The sequence below is a fragment of the Oryctolagus cuniculus genome, chromosome 10 (assembly GCF_964237555.1).
Source record: "Oryctolagus cuniculus chromosome 10, mOryCun1.1, whole genome shotgun sequence".
Classification (NCBI taxonomy): domain Eukaryota; kingdom Metazoa; phylum Chordata; class Mammalia; order Lagomorpha; family Leporidae; genus Oryctolagus; species Oryctolagus cuniculus.
Window position 1 is genome coordinate 83094331 of NC_091441.1, and position 24959 is coordinate 83119289.

General features: G+C 50.2%; 1 protein-coding gene across 3 annotated transcripts in view; it reads left to right on the forward strand.

Moving 5' to 3' along the window:
* LRIG1 (leucine rich repeats and immunoglobulin like domains 1) overlaps positions 1-24959 on the forward strand; it is a 119561-nt gene that overhangs the window by 28384 nt on the left and 66218 nt on the right. For all 3 annotated transcript variants that reach the window (XM_002713424.5, XM_070050621.1, XM_070050622.1), the window contains exons 2-3: positions 12052-12123; positions 23436-23510. In XM_002713424.5, coding sequence (XP_002713470.1) covers positions 12052-12123; positions 23436-23510 — 147 coding nt within the window. The remainder of the gene's footprint in view (positions 1-12051; positions 12124-23435; positions 23511-24959) is intronic.

A 24959-nucleotide genomic window follows, 5' to 3' on the forward strand; every position in this document is an offset into this window, starting at 1 on the left:
TCTGAGGTTGCTGAACCTTGATTTTGCATCTGTCAGCCATTTCAGCAGCCAGAAGCAGAGGAATCCAAACGGCCCCCACTCCTCAGAGGCAGAGAAAGTGGTGCAGTTGACGGTCTCTTAAGTTTAGAGTGTTTCGTGGCGTCTTAGAATTGTCGAAAGAAAAATGTTGCCTTTTTGGCCTCAGCGAAGCATTTCATCACACATAAAATGGACAGAGTGAGATTGCGAGTCGATAAGCTAGCTAATAAAGTCAACAGCTTAACATTAGGCCAGACGGCTGGCCTTTCAAAACTGTATCTTCAGAAAACTTAGCTAGAGGTACTCGCGTGCCTCCTTGCAGCGCAGCCGATGTGTTCTCGAGAAGCTGTGGCTGGGTTTGGTCTTCTCGTTTGTCTGATTGTACGTCAGGGATCTGCTCTTGCTGTTGGAGAGCGATTTTCATCATTTGAAGTGCTGAGGAAAGCGGATGAACCTGGAAAATGGTATGAAGGAATCCCATGCTTAACCCTTGTGCAATGGAGCTTCATGGTGAATGTATGAGTTAGTGCTCTCTACAGATTTCGGGTGCTTGGGCTTTGCCGGGGCTCAAAAAGATGTCGCATAGGAGCTACTGAGCAGCGGGTGTGATTTTAGTTGACAAATCAAGGATGCGTGTGAGTTCCATTGGAAGTTAATAGGGCCCTGCAGAGCCTGCCCTTGGAACTTGGGGGCTTTCCTGGTGGGCAGGAAGGTGGCCACACCCACTCATGTCATTTTTTTCCTTAAGATTTTTGTGTGCCTGGTAGGGAAAGAAAGGCTGATACCGCTAAGGTAAGCTGTTGTTTGTACAGATGTATTTGTTTAAAGCAATCCACTTTCATTTCCTTCTTCCTCCCTTTTAGGGGGCACAGATAGGCCACTCATTAATATCTTGCTGCATTGTGACCCAGAAGGTATTTACCTAAAAGTGCTCTTCTGAATACTTTCTTTAAAAGCAACAATGAAATTCCCTTGTTCGTCAAGTCTAGAAGTGAGTCACCACCCAGGTTTCTGTGTGTTTCTTGTTTCTTTGCTTGTTTGTCTTGCTTTGTTTTAAATCTTCCAGCATTCGTTTCTGGAATACGAGGTTTTTGTAGTAATGCTTTTGTTGGTTGGGTTATGTCCGAGTGACTTGTCAGAATGGAGGATGAATGTGGCACAAAATACCTCAATGCTCTCCCGGTTGCAGCAGATGCCTGGACGAGAGTTTAGAAGGGCGCATCGTGGTGCTGCCGGAGGGAGGGGTTCTTGTTTGTTTTGCTGTTGCGGTCTCTGTCTCTTGTGCTCCAGAGGAAGTCACACAGTTTGGGATGTTTTATTCCTGAAGGAGCGAGACTCACAGGTAGAGAATTTCCTTATCCCTTTGTCCCAGTGAAATCCTAGCTTGTACCTTCTTCCAGAAACGCAGGCTTGGAATTTGGCTGCCCGGTTCTTGTTACCAAGGGTCCTTTTTATGCGACCGTGTTACCGTAGTTACCTTCCTCCTTGAAAGCATCCTCCTGGGGTTCTCTGGGTGTGACACACACTGTGCATGGTTGCTTCTGGTGCCTTGGAGAAGGAATTGGGTCACAGTGACACTTGGAGATGGTAGTTATGCTGGGGTTGACACCATTAAAAGTTCTGTTGCATGACACGTGGTCCGAGAAGCGTCAGTGAAGGTTTGGGTGGTTTGCATCTTTTCCTTCACACCCTCAAAGGTAATAAATCTTTTTATTTTTTTAAATATTTTAAAAATTTATTTGGAAGAGTTACTGAGAGAGGTAGAGACAGAGAGAGGTCTTCCATTCGCTGGTTCACAAGTGGTCAACGGCCAGAGCTGAGCTGATCTGAAGCCAGGAGCTTCTTCTGGCTCTCCCACGTGGGTCCAGGGGACAGGGACATGGGCCATCTTCCACAGTTTCCCAGGCACATTAGCAGACCCCTGTAATGAGCCTTAAAGTTGCAGCACCTTGGGGCTGGTGCTGTGGCCTAGTGGGTAAAGCCGCCGCCTGCAGTGGCAGCATTCCACATGGGTGCTGATTGGAGTCCCGCTTTCTCCACTTCAGATCCAGCTCTCTGCAATGGCCTGGGAAGGCAGTGGAAGGTGGCCCAAGTCCCTGGGCCCCTGCACCCACGTGGGAGACCCAGAAGAAGCTGATGGGTGCAGCTGTGGCCATCTAGGGAGTGAACCAGCGGATGGAAGACCTCTTTCTGCCTCTCTCTAACTCTGCCTTTTAAGTAAATAAATAAATCGTAAAACAAACAAACAAACAAAACAAACCCAACCTGCAGCACCCTTCCTTTTGCTTTGGTGGTTCCCTAGGAAGCACATATCCTGAAAGTGGATGCTTGCAGGGGCAGAGGAGTCAGGAAAGGGGTCATCTGTGGCCAGAGGGGCGTGGGTGGGCTCGACAGAGTCCTTGGCAAGCCTAGTATTCTGCGTGTCCTTTTTCTCAGCCTCACCCATCTCTGGCTGCCTGTGCCTTTTCCTTGACTTGTTTTCCCTACTCCAGAAGCAGAAGTCTCCGTTTCCTGCCCCAGGAGAGTGTGCTGTGCATTTGAGGAGGATCCTCCTCTGTGCTCTACCTGGGAGAGAGCCTCTCGCCTCTGAGCGGTGGCCGATGGGGAGCGCTGTGCGTGCCCTCAGATCTGGGTGGGTGAGCCGCTGTGCACTTTGTGTCTTCGGCTGTGGCTGGGAGGCTGTTCCCCTCTGTTCCACGGAATGGCGTGACTCTCCTGGCCAGGTTAAGCTGTGTTACTGGGTGAGACCCAGAAACCTCAGTTGGGGAGGCCTTGAAGAGCCTTCCGCTGTCTGATAGGGTGTATTTTGATGCCTTTTCCAAGCTGATAAGCCAGAGAAGCGGCAGTCTGGAGTTACCAGACCTCTCCCCTCTCTGTCCCCAAGTCTTTGCAACACCGTTCTCTATGCCCTCCTCCCTCTGGGGTGCATCCTGCTGACATTGCCTTTGTGCTAAGCAGCTCTCCCCTGCTCAGAGTCCTTTTGCTTGTCAAGGATCTGCCAGCTGCAGGGCCTGTCCCCAGTACCAGTCTCCTCTGAGCCCTGGATGGCTATGGTTGGGGGGAAGCAGCCACAATAATAAAACAGCTTCGTACCTCACTACTTTTGTCTCTCTCTGGCCAAACTAAGATGCTGGAAGGAAGAACCGATGGTAGCATCTCCTGTGGGAAGGAGGTGATGTGGGAAGTCAGTGCTGAGTGCTGCCAGTGGTGGTGAGAGAACGTCTTGACCCTCTTGACTGTTTAGGGCAGAACTTGAGTGGCCGGGGCTGTGCTGTTCCTATGGAAATCAGCTTTACTGGCCCTGTGGATCAGCCTTCGTGAGGGGGCTGGCGTGGGGATTTGCAGAATTTACAGAAGCCTTAACGTCACTGCCTGGTAGGTTGTGGGCCTGGCAGCGTGGGACCGACTTCTCTTGACTTCCCTGCAACCATTCCTGTCCTGCCCCTTGCCTTCCTGGGAGGTCCTGATGTGTTAGTCTCCCTGTTTGTTTGCTTTACTTTGTACCCTCCACACCTTACTGTGCTGGTCTGACCTCATTTCCCAGGATTCTCCCTCGGAAAATGTCCTCTTCAAGGCTTAGCTGAGGTCTTGTATTTGCTGATAAACCCTTATTTATTTATTTGTTTGTTTAAATCACAGCTGACTTTCCTGTTCTGGCTGCCATCTGGCTTCAGTGTTATCCATACCGGAGGTGACAAAGCCAGGTGCTCACGGGGGCCAGGCAGATACTACCCATGAGTAAAGAGGGCCTGGGTGAGACAATAAGGAGTGGTGAGGTGTGTGGCCAGCGGCATGCTTGTAAATGCATATAGCTGATTGTTGCCGTCGAGAGTGCTGGCCCAGGGATTTTTGTCCAAAAAAGCTGAAGCTTTTGATCAGTGAAACTTTAGGTTTCTGCAAACCCTGTTCAATCAGAAAGAAACAAGTGAGGGCGTTCCCCAGCCAGCTTGGCCTTGGCCCAGGAGCCACCCCCCGGCCTACCACTGCAGGTTGCTTGCTATGCGAGAGCTTTTGGTTGGAGTCACTTAGTAGGAGTGTGGTTTGTCTCCTTCAGGTCGCAGACGAGGTCTTGGCCTGATTGATAGCAGAATTTATCACAGCACAGTGCGCCTTACACTCAAGGACTGCTTGTAGACTTTGACATTTGTTGGGTGCTGGGGGAAAGGACATAGCTCTGACAGGCTGAGCTGTGTGAACTGTGAAGGTGGAGAGGTACTCAAAAGCCTTACAGGGTTAGAGAGGCAGGCGTGGATGACATCTGGCAGGTAGTTTAAAGCATTCGAATTCAGCAGTTTGGAGGCCTGTGCTGACCAGTAGAGCTGATTTTTAAAATGGATTCTTCTGTGGCTGCTGTGTCTGGTCTCCTCTCTCGAGTCACCTGTCATAAGCCTCTTGCATTTGCATAGCCATTCTCAACCACTGAAATAATTGTCTCATAACTGACTGTGAAATATAGCTGACAAGTGGAGATCCGAGTGAGTTTTCATTGGATTGTTCACAGAATGCATTTCTTTGCCAAGCCTGCGTTAAGGGACTGCGTAGCTTACTGGAGTCCGGGGTGGGGGTAGGGGGCAGTACGTAGAGACCCTTCCCTGCATCGGGAATGCCTGGGGGAGGATGCCAGACGGATGTTTCCAGTTCAGGATGCGCTTTTATCATTTTTCATGTAAGCCTCTAATGTTGCTTATCAGGCTGTTCAGTTGCCGGTTTTGGTTAACGAGGGGGAAAGCATTGCACTTGAAAACAAGCTAAGGACATCTGATACTCCAGGATTAAGAAAAAAATCTCTTCTTCTCGTAAAACCTTACATCGCGGGGCTCGGGAACATCATGTGCTGATTTCATTGTGACTTGATGCGTACTCCGTGCGATTGCTCAGAAGGCAAAAATGCTGCAGAAGCCACCCCGCAAGCTTAGGGGATTAAGGAACCATGAAGGGTCGTATGTTCTTCCTCAGCCGCACCCCTGGTCGTCGTGGAAGGACCAGTCACCTTTTCCCTGTTAGTCCTAGGCAGGTGGTCTGCTTCTTAATGGGCAGCAAACAGTCTAAGTTCTGGGGTTGAGACGGAGATGGACAGCTGGAGCCCATGCACCCAGGGAAGCCGGAGTTTCAAGGCCAGTCCTGGGCACCCAGCCCCCTGCCCAGAGGCTGGGTTGGGGGCTGCCTTCTGTGTCCCTGTCCAGGAGTCCTATTCAGTGTCTCACCCATCTCAAAGCTGAAAATGTGCCACACGGGGAGCTGGCCGGGAGCCCAGCCAGCTGACTCATGGGCCATGGGCTAGCCTGGAAGCCAGATTGGATGGGAAGATGGGAAATAGGCTAGCTTGGAAACCCAACTGATTCTGAAACAGTCCTCTAGAGACTACCTCACAGACTCAGGACCGGCTCGTTCCACTTTGAATGATCATCCTGTTAACGTTGAGGGCCCGAGGAATGCGCCCCAGTCTCTGTGCAGCGAGAGGCTATGCCTGAAGTCGCCGGCCACGGGAGCCGGCGCTTGCTTTGGGGATGACAAAGTGGGGTTAGTTCTCACCACGGCTTACTCAGAGGTCGGCGCGGGTTCTTACCCCTCTGCTCCCCAGGAGTAAATGAGTTATCGTTCACTGGCTTTGAGGAGGGAGCCTTTGCCAAGTCTGTAATATGTGGCTCTGGTTGTAATCCAGGAAGGTGCTGGTCAGATTATGTGAATACCCAGTAAGCCCACAGAATTACGCTCAGTGCTAACTCAGTCGTCCTGGTCTTTCAAGGCCCTTTCCCTCGTTGAGATGATGCCTGAGAACGTTGTGTACTGGAGGGACTTAGGTTCATATCCGTGTCTGTGCCCCATGACCTGTTTGAACAGAACTGTAGAAATTTTGGGGAACTCAGAGCCTGAGTTCTGTCCATTTCCCGTGAATAGTGATTATTTCGTGATTTAGGAATAACTATTATGATTTAGATACAGCATGGTTTACCTTGTCTCAGTTTCAATACAGGTAGCCCCTTGGCTAGTAGCTACCGGTTGGGTTAGCGGCTGATTTCTCAGCTGTGGAAATACTTGAGGCTGTTCAGATAATGTGGGGTCAGCCTAGGGGGGCTCGTTGGGAACCACGCAGACTGTTGTTTTGGGCACCCTTAAGCAGTTTGTTTTTCCAACAGGCCTGAATAAAACCCGAGCTATTCCCTGCAGAGGTGCCTCTTGTGTGTTCTGCAAACGGTGGGCCGCACCGTCATCTTTCAGCAGATTAGCAGAGAGACTGTCTATGGCCAGGCTCAATTGTTCCGTGCTCTGCGCTCCCTTTGTGCACAAACAGGGGAAATTTGTGTTATGACAATGGCTGACAAAATGTTTAATGAAAGCTGCAATTGGCAGTAACTAAATTCCCCGGGGTCTCTTTCCTCTCCTCTCCGCTACTGAAAGGTGCAGAAATGCTTTTGACAGCATCTGTCCTCTGACAGATGAATTGTTTTGACAGGAGAATCTGAAACCTTCACCAAAGGACGCATTGAGATGTCAGGCCTGGTAAGGGGCGATGGTGTTGGTAGAAATAAGCGAAATGCTTTAGATTTGTGTGCATGTCAGCTGCCACCTGGAAGAACAGCCTCATGAAAGTGTCCCCCGGTTAACCCTTTGATGGCTCTTGGGAACTGAGCTGGGAGCTCATGCCCCTTTCTGCCAAGCTCTTGGGCCCAATAAGGATTTGCTTAATCATTGAGAAATGAATAGTCAGTAAGCGTAGTGATGAAAGAGTTTTAGAGAAAAAGTTGTTTCAATTTTATTTTAAAAGTTCAGAAAAAAAAAAAAAACCCACCAGTGTTCACAGCAGCATCGTCCACAGTAGCCAAAGGTTGAAGCAGTGTGAAAGTATAGCAGCAGGCCGGCGCCGCGGCTCACTAGGCTAATCCTCCGCCTTGCGGCGCTGGCACACCGGGTTCTAGTCCCGGTCGGAGCGCCAGATTCTGTCCTGGTTGCCCCTCTTCCAGGCCAGCTCTCTGCTGTGGCCAGGGAGTGCAGTGGAGGATGGCCCAAGTGCTTGGGCCCTGCACCCCATGGGAGACTAGGAGACGTACCTGGCTCCTGCCATCGGATCAGCGCGGTGCGCCGGCCGCAGCGCGCTGGCCGCGGCAGCCATTGGAGGGTGAACCAACGGCAAAGGAAGACCTTTCTCTCTGTCTCTCTCTCTCTCACTGTCCACTCTTCCTGTCAAAAAAAAAAAAAAAAAAAAAAAGTATAGCACCATGAGGTGCGTAGATGCATTGGAGTACCATCAGCCTTCACCGATGTACAGCACAGGCACCAACACAGGTGATACGCATGGAGAGAAGCCAGCCACAGAAAGACAGATGCGCTGTGTTTCTTGCTCTGGAGGTACCTGGAGTAGGGAAATGTACAGTGACAGAAATGGGCAGAGCAAGGTAAGAACTTAGCGTTGAAAGGTGCAGCAGTTTCCCTTTGGGATTTGGAGAAAGTTCTTGACAGGGATGCCAGTTATGAGCACACTACAAGGACAGTGTGCCTGTCCCTGATGCTGCTGAACGGTGCACTTAAAAATGACAAAGATGGCCGGCGCCGCGGCTCACTAGGCTAATCCTCCGCCTAGCGGCGCCGGCACACCGGGTTCTAGTCCCGGTCGGGGCGCCGGATTCTGTCCCGGTTGCCTCTCTTCCAGGCCAGCCCTCTGCTGTGGCCAGGGAGTGCAGTGGAGGATGGCCCAAGTGCTTGGGCCCTGCACCCCATGGGAGACCAGGAAAAGCACCTGGCTCCTGGCTCCTGCCATCGGATCAGCGCGGTGCGCCGGCCGCAGCGCGCCGGCCGCGGCGGCCATTGGAGGGTGAACCAACGGCAAAGGAAGACCTTTCTCTCTGTCTCTCTCTCTCACTGTCCACTCTGCCTGTCAAAAAAAAAAAAAGACAAAGATGGTATGTTTTGTGTGTGCATGTATATGTTTTTAAACATTTATTTATTTGAAGGGCAGAGCTACAGAGAGGGAGAGAGAGACAAAGAGAGACATCTTGACTTTCCAAATGTCTGCAACAGCAAGGACTGAGTCAGGTTGAAGCCAGGAGTCTGGAATTCCTTCCAGATCTCCCACATGGGTGGCAGGAGCCCAGGCGCCTGGACTGTGTTCCACCACCTTCTTAGGCTCGTTAACAGGGAAGTAGATTGGAAGTAGAGCAGCTGGGCCTTGAACTAGCTCTCTGATAGGGGTGCTGGTGTTAGAAATGGCGGGTTAACCCCTGCGCAATAATGCTGGCCCCTTAGCAAATGGATTTTACTTGTGCTGGGAGCTTTCTATCTGAAATGGGTCTGTGAGAATTTTGTTTCATGCTGTGTTTGTCAGGGAGAATGCAGTTAAGTATTTCCCTCATTTCCTGCTAGAGCAGCTGAGGCCCAGCGTCCTGTTTCGGGTTTCAGGACCACTCACTGGTGAGACTTAGCTTCCAGGGCAGCCCCGTGTCCAGAGGCAGCAACTCTGGGAAGGGGTGTGAGCCACAGTGCTGTGTCCTCTCGGAATCACCCAGAGTGCCCTGAGCTGAGAGTTAGCCCGTGCAGGCAGTGCCCTGACCCTTGCACGTGCACCTGTGTTCATCATTGTGGTCCTTGCTCCTGCTGGGGCTGCAGTGTTAAGTCCCAGTGAAACTCAGCTTCTTGATTACACCAGCCTGGGGGACACGCCTCTCTCAGGAAGCCCTGCCTAAATAGCAGAATTTGTACTTTCTGAAATTTAATTAATCATTGTCTGCTCTTTAAAGGAAAGACAAACCGAGGGATGTTGTGACATGAAATGGTTTTTTTCTAAGTTGCTGAAGATTGTGTACTCCTGCTGGGTGGGAACCAGCAGGGGTGACTCCCTTTCAGATGGTTCAACACTGAGCCAGCAGCTAATTGCACAAGACCCAGAGAGCCCCAGAGTCACCTCTGGCTGCAGTTGTCAGCCAGAGCCAAGCCACTCACCCTGAACCCAACAGCCTCAGGAGTCAGTGACGTAGAAGGGTGAAAACGGGCACTTTTTAGGCCAAATATAGCCTCCTAGGTGTTTTCCTGGGCCCCTCCAAGGTTACTTTTGACTTTGTTTATTTTTAAGGAATTAGATTTCATGTGAAAATTGAGATGTTGAGCTTTTCTGGATGACAGAGAAGAGTGGTCTCCCCTGGCCCTTGCTGGAGACCATGTGCCAGTGCGGCCTTAGGTGGGCAGGCAGGCAGGCAGGAGCTTATTTTGCAAGGATGCGGTCCCTGATGGTGTTGCTTGCTTGCCCTTCTCGGCACTTGGCTTTATGGTTTCTCCATTTCTCAAACCCTCTCCCAGTACCCTTGATGATTTAAAGGTGCTGATTAAAGGGTGCGTGTCTGGCCTAGCACACACTCTGGTTAAGACACCCGCATCCCCTATCAGGGTACCAGGGTTTGAGTCCTGTTTGCAACTTCCTGTTCGTGCAGACCCCAGGAGGCAGCAGGTGGGTCAGGTAGCTGAATCCCTGCCACGCATGTAGGAAACCTGGATTTATTTCTTGAATCCTGGCTTGGGCATTTGATGAGTGAACCAGAGGATGGCATGGAGGCTTTGTCTGTCTGCCTCTCAAGTAAATTTTAAAACTAAATTTAAAAATGTTGCCAGCATTCTGGAGTAGCAGGTTAAGCTACCACTTGTGTCATTGTCATCCCATGTCAGAGCTCTGGTTTGTGTCCTGGCTGCTCCACTTCCATTCCAGTTGTGTGCTGGTGTGCCTAAGAAGGCAGTATATGGTGGCTCAAGTGTTTGGGCCCCTGCCACTCACATGGGAGACCCGGATGGAGTTCCAGGCTCCTGGCTTTGGCCTGGCTCAGCCCTGGCCACTGAGGCCATTTGCGGAGTCAACCAGTGGATGGGGCAATTTCTCTCTGTCTCTCCCTCTGTTACTCTGCCTTTTTCTTTTCTTTCTTTCTTTTTTTTTTTTTCCTTTCTTTTCCCTTTTAAGATTTATTTACTTGAAAGGGAGTTAGAGAGAGGGAGAAACAGAGAAACAAAGAATGAGCGATCCAGGACTGACCAGGCTGAAGCCAGGAGCCTGGCAGGGACCCAAGCTCTTGTTCATCTTCTACTTTCCCATGCATATTAGCAGGGAGCTGTATGGGAAGCAGAGCAACTGGGACTTGCACTCATATGGGATTCTGGTGTCATACACAGCAACTTAACCCACTGTACCACAATGCTGACCCCCACTCTGCCTTACAAATAAATAAAATAAATCTTAAATTAAAAAGTGGTAGTTACTGTAAACTGACAGTATTTTTATGCCCAGAAATAATGTTTCCACACTTCTCCCCCTTTCAAAATGATAGTCTGCTTAAAATAGAAGAAAATTTGCCCGTCTTAGTCGTCTTCTGACGTGGGAGGACTTGTCTCAGTTTGTGGATTTTTTTCCCCAGGTGTCACTGGTTGACGTCTGTGTACTCATTAATAAATACCCCGAGGCACAGACAAGCTCATACTTGACTTCAGTATGCGGTTTAAAAAATTACCCCCTTCAATCTTTATGGTAACATAATCTCCCGACAAATTGCTTTTAATTCAGGCTGTGCCATGAACGCAGATGAACCATTAGTTTCAAGTGTGCTTTGACTTTTATTTAGATGAATGTCTCTGAGCTCACAGCGGAATGGCGATCAGTTGTAGATTAGTATTGATTGAAATGTTGCCGGAGTAAGTTTAAGAGATAGCGGCCACTTCTGTGACACTTGGGAGGCAGCCTTGGGCTGCTGGTTAGTTACAGTGGCTGTAGGCAGTGATGTGCATGGCATTGGTCACTGAGATGGAAATTGCTCAGCTCCTCGGCACAGAAAGGGCTTCAGCGGTGGGAAGCGGGGTTGCCATGCGAAACCAGAAGTCAGGGCCCGTCCAGATCACACCTCTGTGACTTCTGTTTCAGAAAGGGTAAGCTGGCCTGGGTTGAGGTTGTGCTGGGAGTTAGTCAGTGGACCAAGTTCGTCCCGGCTTGCTGTTTGTCTGCCTCTCGGGATCCAGTGGGTGGTGGGGCTAGAGATGCGGTTGTGACAGTGGAGACGGCTCCCATCGCTGGTCATGGGAGGCTTACCTGGCCTGTGATTGGCACCAGTGGAGCGTTCCCTCAGCTGTCTCCTTTCTCCTGTGTGACTGTCACCCCCAGCATGCAGTCCTTGAAGGTTGCAATACTGTGTCGGCAAATGACCTGGACTCAGAATCTGTGCTCATTTTCTGAACAGTCCCTGGAACTTAGACTGTACATCTGAGCGGTTTCTAGGCTTGTGTAGACTAAGGTTTCTCAGTCTGTGGGTACCAGTGTCAACATTCAGAGCTGGGGAATTCTCTGGTGGAGGGAGGGGGAAGTGCTACCTGTGCACTCTTGGATGTTTGCCTCTCGGGATCCAGTAGGTGGTGGGGCTAGAGATGCGGTTGTGACAGCATCTTTAGCTTTTTTGTGATAGCATCCTTGGCTTTTGCCCACCAAGTGCCAGTAAACCTGTCACCCCCCCCCCAAAAAAAAAAAAACAAAAAAAAAACAAAAAGTATCTCCGGCTATTGCTAAAGGTCCCTTAAGGTGCAGAAATCATCCCTTGCAAGAACTGCTGTAGACAACGCAAGGTCAACCTCCCCTCCCCTTTGCTTTTTTCATTTACTGCTGTGTGATGTGGGTGCTTTAGTGAGACGCTGATTTTAAAATTGCCACTAAGCACAGCCTTGGACTCCTGTGGTGCAAAGCCTGTGTTCCAAGGCACGGCTTAGAATTACTTTAAAAATTTACTTTAAAAATTGCTATGTCATAAAGTAGTGTTGATTGAAATCATTTGGGTTTATCCAGCCTCGGGTGATGTGGCCTTTGACAGTGCTGCTTCCAGTGCCTTGTGGATGCCAACTGGGAGGGTGTATCTGTAAGTCTCAGTGTCAGTGGCTCTGTAACAGAGTGCATGAGACTGAGCATTCAGGAGGGAGAGGGCTTGGGTTTTTGGGGTTGCATAGGATAGGAGAAAATATCCTGAATCTTGAGTTTGATGCCAAATATTGATGCCTTCTTTTTTTTTTCTTTCCATTTACCAGAAACCTGAGTTACAACAAGCTCTCTGAGATCGACCCTGCTGTTTTTGAGGACTTGCCGAACCTGCAGGAAGTGTGAGTACTCCCCGGCAGGTGCAGGATAAAGGGACCTCTTGGGGGGATACGCAGGCACTGCAGCATCACTACTCTCTCGATGAGCAGCCTCACTTCAGGGGAGACACGTTTGTACCTGGGCTGGCAGTGACAAATGGTGCTACAGTACTTCCCTGCCCCCCGACCTTCCCCCATCCCCCGTTATCCACAGTTCTGGGGTCCAAGCAGTTGTGGTCTGAAAATATTATATGGAAAATTCTAGAAATAAACAACTCTGAAGTTTAAAAAAAATTTTTTTTGACAGGCAGAGTTAGAGACAGAGAGAAAGGTCTTCCTTTTTATGTTGGTTCACCCCCCCAAGTGGCCGCTACAGCCGGCATGCTGCACCGATACGAAGCCAGGAGCCAGGCTCCTCCTCCCGGTCTCCCATGCGGGTGCAGGGCCCAAGCACTTGGGCCATCCTCCACTGCACTCCCGGGCCACAGCAGAGAGCTGGACTGGAAGAGGAGCAACCAGGACAGAATCTGGTGCCCCAGCTGGGACTAGAACCCGGTGTGCCAGCGCCGCAGGCAGAGGATTGGCTAGTGAGCCGCGGTGCCGGCCTGAAGTTTAAATTGTGCACTCTCCTGAGTAGCATAATTCAGTCTTGTGCTGGTTCACTCTGTTGTGACTCATCCCTTTGTCCAATGTGCCCTGCCCGTTGGTCCCTTAGCAGCCTTCTTGGTTACCAGATCTGCTGATGCAGTGTTGCAGTCCTTGTGTTTTCATAACCCTGTTGCACCTAGTAATGGCCTCAGCACACAAGAGTGGTGATCCTGGCAATTCTGTAATAGTATTTGTTGTTGTTCTCTTTTGTTAGTGGTGCTAATACTATGCCTCGCCTATAATTTAAACGTTATTAGAGGTATGTATAGGAACAACCATAGCACATCTAGCTTGTCCACAGTCTCAGGCATCCACTGGGGGTCTTGGAACTGTATCCCCCACAGGTAAGGGGAACCCCTGTACTTGGAAGTGCTGCTTTGCTGAGATCCTCTGTTCACCCTAGGCAGTCTCTGGAGAGTGTGCTGCGATCTAGGAAGCACAGGGTTCCTGGAAATTGTGGGTGCCCAGTGGGTGTATGGCAGAGCTTCCTCCCTTGTAGGAGGCTTTGTGGACTGTTGGGGTAATGCGTGGGTTGGGCACTTTGTCCAGGTTCCCAGGGACTGGAGCAGCCTGCGTGGTGGTGGCTATGAGGCCAGCATGCCCCTGCTGTTCGCCAGGAAACAGAGCCATAGAAGAGTGGGTCACAGAGGCTCGCCTTTTCCCATCCACCACCAAACAACCAGGCAGGTGTTCGTGCCTTTATCAACTGCAGGCTTCAGTTTGTTTCCTCATCTTTTTCATGCAAAGAATTTTGAATGATCAGGAGTTGGAACTCCATAGGAACTTTACAGAAGCTTTCATTTAAGTCATGCCTCTGTACTGTAGAACAATTGGGAACTGCCAGTGTTATCACCCATCCATAACCATTGTGCACACTTAGTGAAAAATAGATCGCTGTGGGTAATGTGTTCATGCATGTCTCTTACATTTTTTTCTTTTATTTGAGAGGCAGAGTGAGCACCCTCTTAACTTTCACTCTCTGGATGCTTGCAACAGCAAGGGCTGGGCTGGGGTGGAAGCAGGGAGCTGGGGACACAGTTCAGGTCTCCCCTGCCAGTAGTAGGAACCCAGTTCCTTGAGCTGTTATTGCTGCCTCCTGGGGTCTTCGTTTAGCAGGAAATTGGAGTCAGGAGCCAGAGCTGGGTATAAACTCTGGTACTCTCATGTTGGATGAAGGTATCTTAATTGGCATCCTAATCCTTAGGCCAAATACTTGATGCAAATTAAAGTTTTTTGGATATGGTGTTTTAATTTTACGTAAGTTACTGTACAGAGGTCCATAAATTGTCATCCAGTGCTTCTATTAGCCATTTTCATTAGACATTCCTAGGTAAAGGTCCTTACGTGTTTTTATTAAAAGTAACTGATCAAAGCCCTTGCTTGCTACTCCTTTTTTTCCCTAAGATTTATTTATTTATTTGAAAGTCAGAGTTACAAATAGAGTTCTGAGGTGCTGGGCTTAGAGCGTCAACATAGGAACTTTGGGGGGACATATAGTGACCCAGAATGATACACTTGGCTATCAGGAGCTGCTTAGGCTAATAACCCAGCGCTTTTCCCCCAATCTAAGCTATCTTTAATGCCTGTGGTTTAGAACATACTTAAATTCTGTTTGCTAAGTCTCAAGGCTTAGTGGTTTCTTTGAGAATTGGATACAATTAAAATTGGGGTGTTGCCTCTAGCATCTTTCAGGCTTTCATTTAACACTTGAGCGCCTGCTCGGTACCACACGCTGCTCCAGGGCTGAGGTCCAGGAAGGAGGGAGACACAGACCGAGCTGGGACCAGGGAGAGGCAAGAGATGCACCCACCTGAAGTGCAGAAATGACAGGGGGCCAGAAACTCAGCAGTCAAGAGAAAGGGTTTATTGGTGCAGGATTTAAAATATCAGCTATCTCTGTCTCTCTGTCTCTGTCTCTTTCTCTTCCTCTCTTCCCCCAGTGAATAAAATATCAAAACGTTTAAATCAAGATGGAATCAGTATTTCTGATTCTTTACCTTTTGCCTTGGATTCCAGAATGGCGTGACAGGGCTGTTGCTGCTTGAGTTTTGATTTCAGTTGCTGATACTTGCTCGTCCTCCTTCCCTGCCCTCCTTCCCTTCCATTCTTTCCTTGGATTTTGGAGGAGTAATCGTGGAGATGGGCTGGGCGGGAAGGTGATGCCTGAGCACATGTCGATGACATGAGCAGAGAAGACTGTGCGTGTACAAGGGCATCAAGGAAGGATCAGCATGAGGGCCCCTGCCTGTGTTGTGCCTGAGGGGAGGGGTGCGCAGCAGGGCCTGGATCCTCTAGGGCCCTGGGCCACGGTAGGTATTGGTTTCAGCTGTCATCGGAGGCGTGGCAGGTCCTCGGGTGTGCGTCCTCCGGGTTCTCTCTGGCTCTCTGATTCCACTTCCTTGCCCAGATAGGCTTCCAGCTTTTCATTTGTTTTGGCTCCCTTGACCTCTGGCCTTCAGTCCCCTTCCTCTCAGGCCTTCTTCGAGTGCGTGCCCCACCCAGATGCACATGTGAAGACCTCTGACTGCTCTCTGCCCTTCACAGGGGATGCTGGTTATGAGTCTTGCTTAACAACAGTCACAGTCATCCCACAGCTCTGTGTTAATAAACCTCTGGGGAATATGATCTCATCCCAGCCTCACACCAGTGCTGTGACAGAAGAGGTTTTCTTTGCAAGGATTTTCTCCACAGAGGAGGAAGCAGCAGCTCAGACAGGTTCAAGAAACTTGCAATTTGAAGTGGTTGGTGACGTCGAGTGTTGGGCTCAAATCTGCGGGATTCCAGAGCCTAAGCACTGAGCCCTGGGGCTGCACTGCATTAAGCTCCCTGGTCCCTCATCTTACTCCTGACATGCAGGTGAAGATGGAGAAAGACAGGAAGTGATCACCTAACTCCTGGCTTTACAGTGTGTGCGCATCTTCCCTCTGTAGAGAGTATTCACTCTTAATCCCCCAGACACCTCATCCAAACCCACACTGTCTTTAAGCCTGGCCTCCCCTCTCCCCTCCCAACTTGGGTTCTCTCCCTCACCTGAACTTCTGTTGCATTTACAAGGGGACTTCAAAAAGTTTGTGCAAAATGGAATTAGTGAAGATGAGTTCATCTAGGTGCAAAAAATTTCTGAAGGCAATGTATGAGGGATCTTTAAAATTTACTGGAAAAAAACTTGTGCTAAGAAAAAGCCATGCATGGATTTCATATTTTTTATTTCTTTTTTTTAAAGATTTATTTATTTATTTGAAAGAGTGGTGGGGGGAGAGGTCTTCCATCCGATGGTTCACTCCCCAATTGGTCACAACAGCTGGAGCTGTGCCGATCCGAAGGCAGGAGCTTCTTTCAGGTCTCCCATGTGGGTGCAGGGGCCCAAGGACTTGGGCCATCTTCTGCTTTCCCAGGCCATAGCAGAGGGCTGGATTGGAAGTGGAGCAGCCAGGTCTCGAACTGGTGCCCATAGGGATGCTGGCGCTTCAGGCCAGGGCATTAACCTGCTGCACCACAGTGCTGGCCCCTCATATTTTTTATTTCTTTGCACCAAAATAAGCTTGTCTCTTAATTCCATTTTTCCACAATTTGGTTTCCTCTCATATAGGCAGGATGATGTTCCCAGCTCTAGCATGTGCTATGTGTGTTAATGCTCCCCTTCCTCCTACCAGAACACTTGGGGAGCTTGATCCTAAGTTGGCCATAGTGCTAGGCACTCGACTCCTTAGTTGCCCTTCCACCCTTCCCAGCAGCCGGAGCAACATGGGGTTTAGCTGCAATTGCACAGCTAGTGCTTGGCCTGCCCCTCCCCCCCCGCCCCCCCACCCCGCGCCCAGTAACTCCTGCGAACTCTCGTCTGTGGCCCCTTGCTAACTCCCTGACTGTGGGAGTTTGTGAAGACAGAGATCCCATCTTAGCCATACCCTCTGGGTTTAAGTGGGGACAACGCTCAGTCTGGTAGCAAACAGACCTGGAGTTGTGTTCTGGTTCTGCTCTTGCCCTGCTCTGTGACTCTGGACAGGGGACATAGCACCTGCTTGTTCCCTGTCCCCTGTCTGTGCTAATAGATGTGCTAACACATAGTCAGTATTAGTGTAGTCACTCATCAAAGAGAGGGTGTCCAGGGCCTTGCACACGGGAAAGACTCAATGGATGGTATTTCCTGTCTGTTCTGCTACCTTTGGAGCCGCACTGTCCCCCAAGCTGGGTGCACTGTTTGGGAGCAAATCCTTGCGGCTTGACAGGTTGACCCTCTGACCCCTCCCTCCCCCGCCCTGGGGGCTGGATGAGCTGAATTCACTGGTGGCCAGAGCAGCAAAACTTCTCCCTGATGAAGATCTGGGCTTCTTCCTGAGGCCCTCTGGTACTGCTGGGAGAAAGAAGGGAGCTGTTAGGAGCTGAGGGGTGAGGACACTGGAAAGGATTGTGGAAGAAACAAATCAGATTGCCAGGGACGCATCATTGCTCCAAAGTGAACTGGCCCCGAGTGTCTGCCGGCCGCTGCCTGTCCTCCCAAGCCCCATGCAGAGCCTCCCCAGCCGCAGGCTGGCAGGCTGCAGGCCGTGGTTTCGCAGCGGTTTCGTTTCAGAGGCCCCAGAACCACAGAACATCGTCGGCCGCTTGGAGACGGACGGCCAGCCCTTGGAAGGCCCCCGGAGGACGTGGGGACACTTGTGCAGCTGCTTCCAAGCCACGGGTCTGAGGAAAGCCCACCAGGGAGTGCCCGCGGCCAGGGTCCTGCAGGGCGGGGCACCTCTATAATAAGCGGGGCTATTTATACGGCCCACTGTCCAGGCTGCGCTCGGATCCCGTTACGGCTGCCTGGGCGCGTGTGCTTGCGGGGGGTAGGGGGGTGAGGAACGTGTGCCTGCGAGCACCACTGGCCCAGAGAGTTCCCAAGGCAGTGGGGGAAGCCTTGGGTGCACTCTGCGCTGGCTGGCCGTGGCCGCCCTGCTCCGACTCTGGCTTCTGCCCCCCAGGCTGTGCTGCTGGGCTGTTTAAGGGAAGGGTGACATAGGCGGCATGTTTTGAGGCACTGTTGCTTGGCTGTGAGTTGCCACCACCTGTTGAGCATTTTCTACTTCTCTGGCCGTATCCTAAGTGCTTAGGAGTAACTGTTTCAACCCTGGGACACTGGTACCTGTGCTGTTTACATGAGATTTTCAGGAAAAGGAAACAGCGTGCAGCTAGGGAAGGGACGTGCCGAGATGGTTCAGTGGGGACGGAGTGGAGGTCGGGTTGATGTACAGGTCTGACTGACACATCCCAGCTCTGTAACCTAAGCAGTCCCTGCTGTGCAGCTCTCTGACTGTGCCTCAGTTCTGTGGAAGGTGGGCATGTAATGGGGTACCTTCTTCAGAGGCTGGGCGTTACCATTCATTCAGATAATGCACGTGGAGAATTCAGGGCAGAACTCGGCATATAGTGCCTGTGCAACCTTATTGTTCATAATTGTTAAGGTAACCATCCCCATGTCCTTTATACCAACATACCTTTACATGGCCGTCTGGTATACACAGTATATGAGAAACTCTTGCCAAAATGTTTATTTAGTCGGCACTGTGCTCAAGTACTTAACACTATTGATTAATTGGCCCTGACTCTGAAGCCCACGTGCCTATCTGTTACTGTGAGCTTTTTCTGTTTGGAAACACACACACACACACACACACACACACACACACACACACACAGAAAGTCGTGTTTGAGAGCCAGAGAAAGAGTGAGAACATGAGAGTGCTCCTATCCATAGGCCAGGGCTGGGCTGGCACTGGAGTCCAGAGCTGGGGACTCAATCCATGTCTCCTGTGCGGGTGGCAGAAACCCAGTTATTGGAGCTGTCACGATTGTTTCCCCAGGTTCTGCGTTCATCCTAAGCTGGAGTCACTGGCTGGAGGCCAAGATGCAGACGCTGGGATGTAGGGTACAGGCATCTTAACTGCCCGGCCAAACACCTGTTTCCACGTTTTCCCTTTAAGGGAGCTGAATTATAACCCCCTGCCCAAATTTGTTCATTGCAGCTCTGTATTTGGAAGCAGCCACTGAGTCTACCAACAGCAGGTTGGCCAAATAAATTAATGAGTAAAAAGGTTTGATCACACGGTGGACTGTGTGGCCAGTTAAAAGAATTATGGTGCTCTCCGGGATGTATTACCAAGAGGAAAAGAGCAGTACGTAACAGACTGTATACTACACAAGCATTTATTAGGAAAAAAAGACGTGTGTACGTCTCTTGTAGCCGGCAGCAGCAGCTCCCAGCTGGAGGTGATCCAGAGGACTGACAAGCAAGAAAGCTCTGTTTTTCCACCGAGTACTCCTCGTGTTCTTGTTTGAAATGGTTTGAGAATTTCACTGTGGATTTGTTTCAGTTCTTCAGTAAACAGGTTAAGAGAAAGTGCCGAAACCCCAAATTATTCCTGGTGCTGGCTTTACATTGTTTGTGGAAGCTAAATTTGGTTAAGATAGTAGTTCTATACTGTGAAATGTCCTTTTAAAACATTCACATCTTGCAAAATGTAGCCGGATTTTTAAGCAAGCCAAGTGAGTGGAGGCTTTGGAGGAAAGCTGAGGGATCAGGAAGTCCGCGCTGACCTTGTGGATTGCCTGGAAAAGGTCCAGCCTCCAGGTTCTGCCCTGCGGTCAGGCAGTCTACGCAGCCCGCTGACCTGAGGTAGACCTCCTCCTGCTCCGGGGCTGGGCGGTGATTCATGGTCTGATGCATCGGAGGCACTTCTTGGTCCTGAATCATCAGAAAAAGGTTCGGTGATAAAGGCCAGGCATTTAGACCGATGTTTAGGGCCTTGGGGGACTTTGGGAGGGGGATGGAGGAAGGGCGAGGGGCGCCCAGTGCGAGGAGCCCAGCAGCTTTCATCAGACACAACCCCTATTCCTGAGGTTTCCTTCTGCGTGGAGACTCCGCTGAGCTTCCCGAGTGCTTCCCCCCTCACATCTCTCTGGCTGTGCTATTTTTGACCGGTCTCTATTTCAGTCTGGCAAGAAGCGCTTCCCTTCTCAGAGCGAGTTTGGCCTCTGTTGCCTTCTGAAGATTGTGCTCTCGTTTCAACAGGGGATGGAGAGAACAAAGAGGAAGCCAGTGGAGGTGGAGCTGGCAGACGAGCTAGCGTTAGAACCAGCAGTTCTTTTTCGAGCAGGAATGATCTAGAAGCGAGCTTGCTGCATAATTCCTGCCCTTTGGGCTCCCACTGTCCTCTTCATAAAGCAGGCAGCCCTGTTGAGATGAGAGCCAGCTATTTCTCCCCGCGCCTGTGGCCCACAAGATGTCCATCGGGACACACAGTGCCTCGTTAATCTTCAGCCCTGGTGCACTGGCCCTCCAGCAGGTCTGTCCAGGTCTGAAATGGTGGTGTTGCGCCTCCTTCCCTTGTTCATTTCTGTGACAGTGGGTGGGGCAGTTTGTCCTGTGGGCAGTGAGGGCTGACCGGAGCCCACGCTCATCAGCCACAGTTCCCGTTGCAGAAAATGTCCATCCTCCTCGTTCCAGCTTGAAAAGCAAGTCAGATTACACGCAGGCGGAAAAACAACTGACGTTACCTAAGGGCTTAAGAGCTTTCCGGCTTGTCCTGTGTTTGCTGGTCCTGCCACTTACTGCTGCTCTCAGATTGGCAGTTGTGCTTTGTTCTCTATATGTTTTTTCAAAGACTTATTTGAAAGGCAGAGTGACAGAGCGCGAGAGAGAGACAGAGGGGTTTGAGAGGAAGAGGGAGAGATCTCTTATATCCACTGGTTCACTTCCGAAATGCTTGCAAAAACGGGTGGGGCCAGGCCAAAGCTAAGAGCCAGGAACTCTAACAGGGTCTCCCATGTTGGTGGCTCGGACCCCAGCACTTGGGCCATGATCTTCTGTCTCCCAGGCACATTAGCAGGATTGAAAGTGTGGAGTAAGCCGGCGCCGTGGCTCAATAGGCTAATCCTCCACCTTGTGGCGCCGACACACCGGGTTCTAGTCCTGCTCAGGGTGCCGGATTCTGTCCTAGTTGCTCCTCTTCCAGGCCAGCTCTCTGCTGTGCCCCAGGAAGGCAGTGGAGGATGGCCCAAGTGCTTGGGCCCTGCACCTGCATGGGAGACCAGGAGAAGCACCTGGCTCCTGGCTTCGGATCAGCGTGATGCGGCGGCCATTGGAGGGTGAACCAACGGCAAAAAAAAAAAAGGAAGACCTTTCTCTCTGTCTCTCTCTCTCTCACTGTCCACTCTACCTGTCCAAAAAAAAAAAAAAAAAAAAAAAGGTGTGGAGTACCTGACACTCAATCCAGCACTTCAGTATGGGATATGCGTGTCCCAAGTGGCTTAACCTGCTGTAACATGACTCCCGCCCTTGTTTTTCTCTTGACTGCCCCCCGCCCCAGTTGTGTGACCCTAGATTTGTTACTTAAACTGACTTAGTGTCATGTAGGGAATAGTAATTGTACCTACTACCTCCTTCAGGGTTGTAGTGATGAAATTAAATAATGTATGTGGGGTTTTTGTTTTTTTTTGTTGTTGTTTAGTTTTTGCTGTGGTTGTTCAGAAATAGAGGAGAATAATGGATTAAGAACGAAGACTTTAAAGCTAGATCCTCTAGGTCCCTGGAATTGTGCCTGGGACCTACTTCCAGGAGCCTAAAGACAAGTTACCACACCAGAAAAACTCTTTAGTGTTGCACCTTGCATGTAGTAGACCCTCAAAAAGCTTTCTCCTGCTGTTGTTACCGCTACTGTCCTCTGTATTTGAGAATAAATCTCAAATCGAGGTATCTTAGCAGGCTGACGAATGGGCAGCCGCTCCCTGACCCTCGTGTTTTCTGCTCAGATAAACCCGAGGGCCTTTTCTACTAATTAGCTGCCTTGATAGGTACTATGGAAATTTATTAGTCGAGATTACGACTGGTGCAGTTTTAAGTATCCCCTAGCTGGGAAACAGATCACAGCGGGGCTGGATGAGATAAAAGGTGAAGCAGAAACAATCTGATTTAGGGGCCAGTCAGATAAGAGACTGTTAAAGTAATTAATTGTCTATTTCAACACACAAACAAGGGCCCTTTAAGTGGAGAAAGGATTTGCCACATGATACGGATCTGCTTTCTCTCTGCCAGATGCTCCAGCCATGCCGCTGTTGAAACAGGCAGTCTGTGTCCCACGGCCCAGTAATTGCCAAGCTCCATCCCTAACTGGCTTTGGCATTGAAGACAGCAAATGGGATAATTCGAGGCCTTTTCTCATTTTTTTTTTCTTTTCCTATTCAGTTCTATAAGAGATGGCGGACAACCAGATTATTCTGTTTAAGCAAATGCTCGCTGTGTGTTTGTCTGAATACAGCTGCCATTTCAGTGGATTTTGTCTTCAGCCGGTAACAAGCTGCTCTATGACATGTAATAACTCCCTTAAAAATGGAGAACAAGAGGACGCAGTTCTACGCCCTCGACTCTCCCTCAGAAATACGGTTTCTTTCCAGCGTGTCACCCGGCAGCAGGCCTGAGCACTGGGCCCTGGCTTCCTGGAGGCTTTTTGGGCTCACTTGGCAAGTCTGAGTTTGGATATTCTTTCCAGATTTGGAAGAACATGTCCATGTAAGGAGGCCAGCTTGCCGAGCCTCCGGGGGCAGACCAGGCGAGCTGTGCTGCTCCTTCTTTTGAGAGATACTGACGATGGGAAGGCAGATTTAGAATATGCAGGCAGGAAGGGAGCTTGGAGAGGAAGTCTCTCTGCTTAGCGTTTTTAAAATGTGTGCAAAACGAGTATATATGTATGTTTTCAGGGTTCCTCCCCGCCCCCATCCCGGGCTTCATCAAAGTCCAGAGAAATTGGAAATCTCAGCTGGATGCGAGTCCAGTTTCCTTCTTATGTCACAGATGAGGCATTGAAATAATAGGCCCCGTGTGTCCCAAGCCCTGGGGCTGTGGTTCTGCACATGCTGGTCTTTGGCACAGGCAGAACACCAGGCCTCGGATGTGTAGGCAACAACCAGGAGGGGGTGCTCTGCACTCCCCAAGGCCTTTCCAGACTCGTGCCAGCCTGGCACACTCGTGTTGATGGTCTCGGGGTGCTTTCGTCCCGAGCCTACATCTTGGCCCGTTCCCTGTGTGTGTGTGTGTGAGCTCTGAGTTGTGAGCTCCATGCGAGATAGGAGACTTTTCACCGTGAGTGGGAATCTTGGTTAGCTCTTGCCTTCCTGTGCCTCCTCTCTCCCTTTGAGCACTCAATTTTGTTAAAGTGTGTGTGTGTGTGTGATTAGAAGATGTTCTTAGTATGGCTAGCTCAGTAGTGTTTTCTGATTTTCCTCATAGGTGTATGATTTGAAACTACTAATTTAGGCCGGCGCCGCGGCTCACTAGGCTAATCCTCCGCCTAGCAGCACCGGCACACCGGGTTCTAGTCCCGGTCGGGGTGCCGGATTCTGTCCCGCTTGCCCCTCTTCCAGGCCAGCTCTCTGCTGTGGCCAGGGAGGGCAGTGGAGGATGGCCCAGGTGCTTGGGCCCTGCACCTGCATGGGAGACCAGGAGAAGTACCTGGCTCCTGCCATCGGATCAGCGCGGTGCGCCGGCCGCAGCGCGCCGGCCATTGGAGGGTGAACCAACGGCAAAAGGAAGACCTTTCTCTCTGTCTCTCTCTCTCACTGTCCACTCTGCCTGTCAAAAAAAAAAAAAAATAATTAAAAAAAAAAAACTACTAATTTAAATGCTTGAAGTGGTTAATTCCTCCTTGTCGTTCCAGGTACCTCAACAATAATGAGTTGACCGCCATACCATCCCTGGGAGCTGCTTCGTCACATGTCGTCTCTCTGTTTCTGTAAGTGGTGCCCTGGTGGGGGGACCCTGGGCTGTGTGGTGTTGCCGTGCTGGCCTCTGGTGGCAGGAGAACCTCGCTGGTGACAGACAGCTGTCCGTCATGAAGTTCCTGTGATCATGACCAATACCTTGCTTGCTGTTGCGGGGTTTGCAGAACTAAAAAATTCCAAGTGTTGCCTCCTCTCTGATTTGGTGGGAAAACTGATCCTGTTGAAAGCCTAGAGGTTCGGGGCTCTGTGTTCCTTGCTCCCAGCGGTTCAGCTGCAACTTGGGTGACTAAATGAGAGTTAAAGGAAGCTCTGTGAATTAAAAGTTGGAAAGCCTATGTTGGTGAGTTTGGGAATGTGACTCTGTATACTTTTATGGCTTTAAAAAGAAAAAAACTGTGACAACTCATTCCTTATTTTTATGTTGATTTCAGAGGTCTGGGGGTGGCACTCTTTTTTTTTTTTTTTAAGCCATTAAAGTAAACTGAGTCACATTTTTCATATGGGAGGTTGTCAAGCTTGAAAGAGCCTGTGCCAGAGAATTAAGCACCTGGCCGGACCCCTGTTTCTTCAGCAGCCAGGTGGAGGTGTCGGCATGTTTTAAACTCACCCAGAGGTCTTTGCAGATACACCAGCCGTGAGTCCAACAGTTTCTCAAGCAGATTTTATTGGCAGCTTCCCCAACAGAGCGCCTCCCTCTTCACACTGAATTTCCTGTTTCCACTCCAGCGCTGCATAGATTTACTGTATTTTGATTTTGCTGGTTTTGTAAGTCATTTGCTCACCTGAATGTATCTTTTCTCAACAGCAGGCTCAGCTGAGCAGAGGGCTTTGGCAGGAAGGTGCCATTACTAAGATCGCAGGTGTAGCCTGCGGGGCTCAGGTTTTTACTGGCCACGGGCCTTGTGTTGAGAAGGTGCTATGTCCTTATGAAACACGGCCCGAGCTTAACCCTCTTCAAGGGGTGCTGGAGCTGCAGGAAAGCCACAGGGTCAGAAATGGGGCTCAGCAGGTGTGTCCTGGGCTGACTTAATCTCTCAGATCTTCATTTTCCTCATTTATCAGATATGTCCTTGGTCCATTTTATGTGTGGGAAGAGTGAGACTGAGGGGGAGGGGAGCATATACGAAGGTCCTGGCCTTGCACCTCATATGTAGGTGTTTGATCAGTGGTGACGAGTGCTTCTGCCTGGGTGTCTGTGGGCTTTTGTTCCTTTGATCGATAGGCAGAGGTCTAGCCTTCTTTTTACACCCAGTTAGTCTCTGTGCGTGGCATCCAGGAGGTGTTTAATTGCTGGCTAAATTAAATGAGTTGCCCTTACGTGAGGCTAATTAGGGGTGGGGTAATCCCTCGTGTGTTCATAACGCAAAGCACTTGAAGACGCTTGTAACTCCTTGTTGCCTGAAACACAGCTCATGGAGTAGCTGTGTCGTTTCTGCTCTGACTATGTCACAAGTGCAACA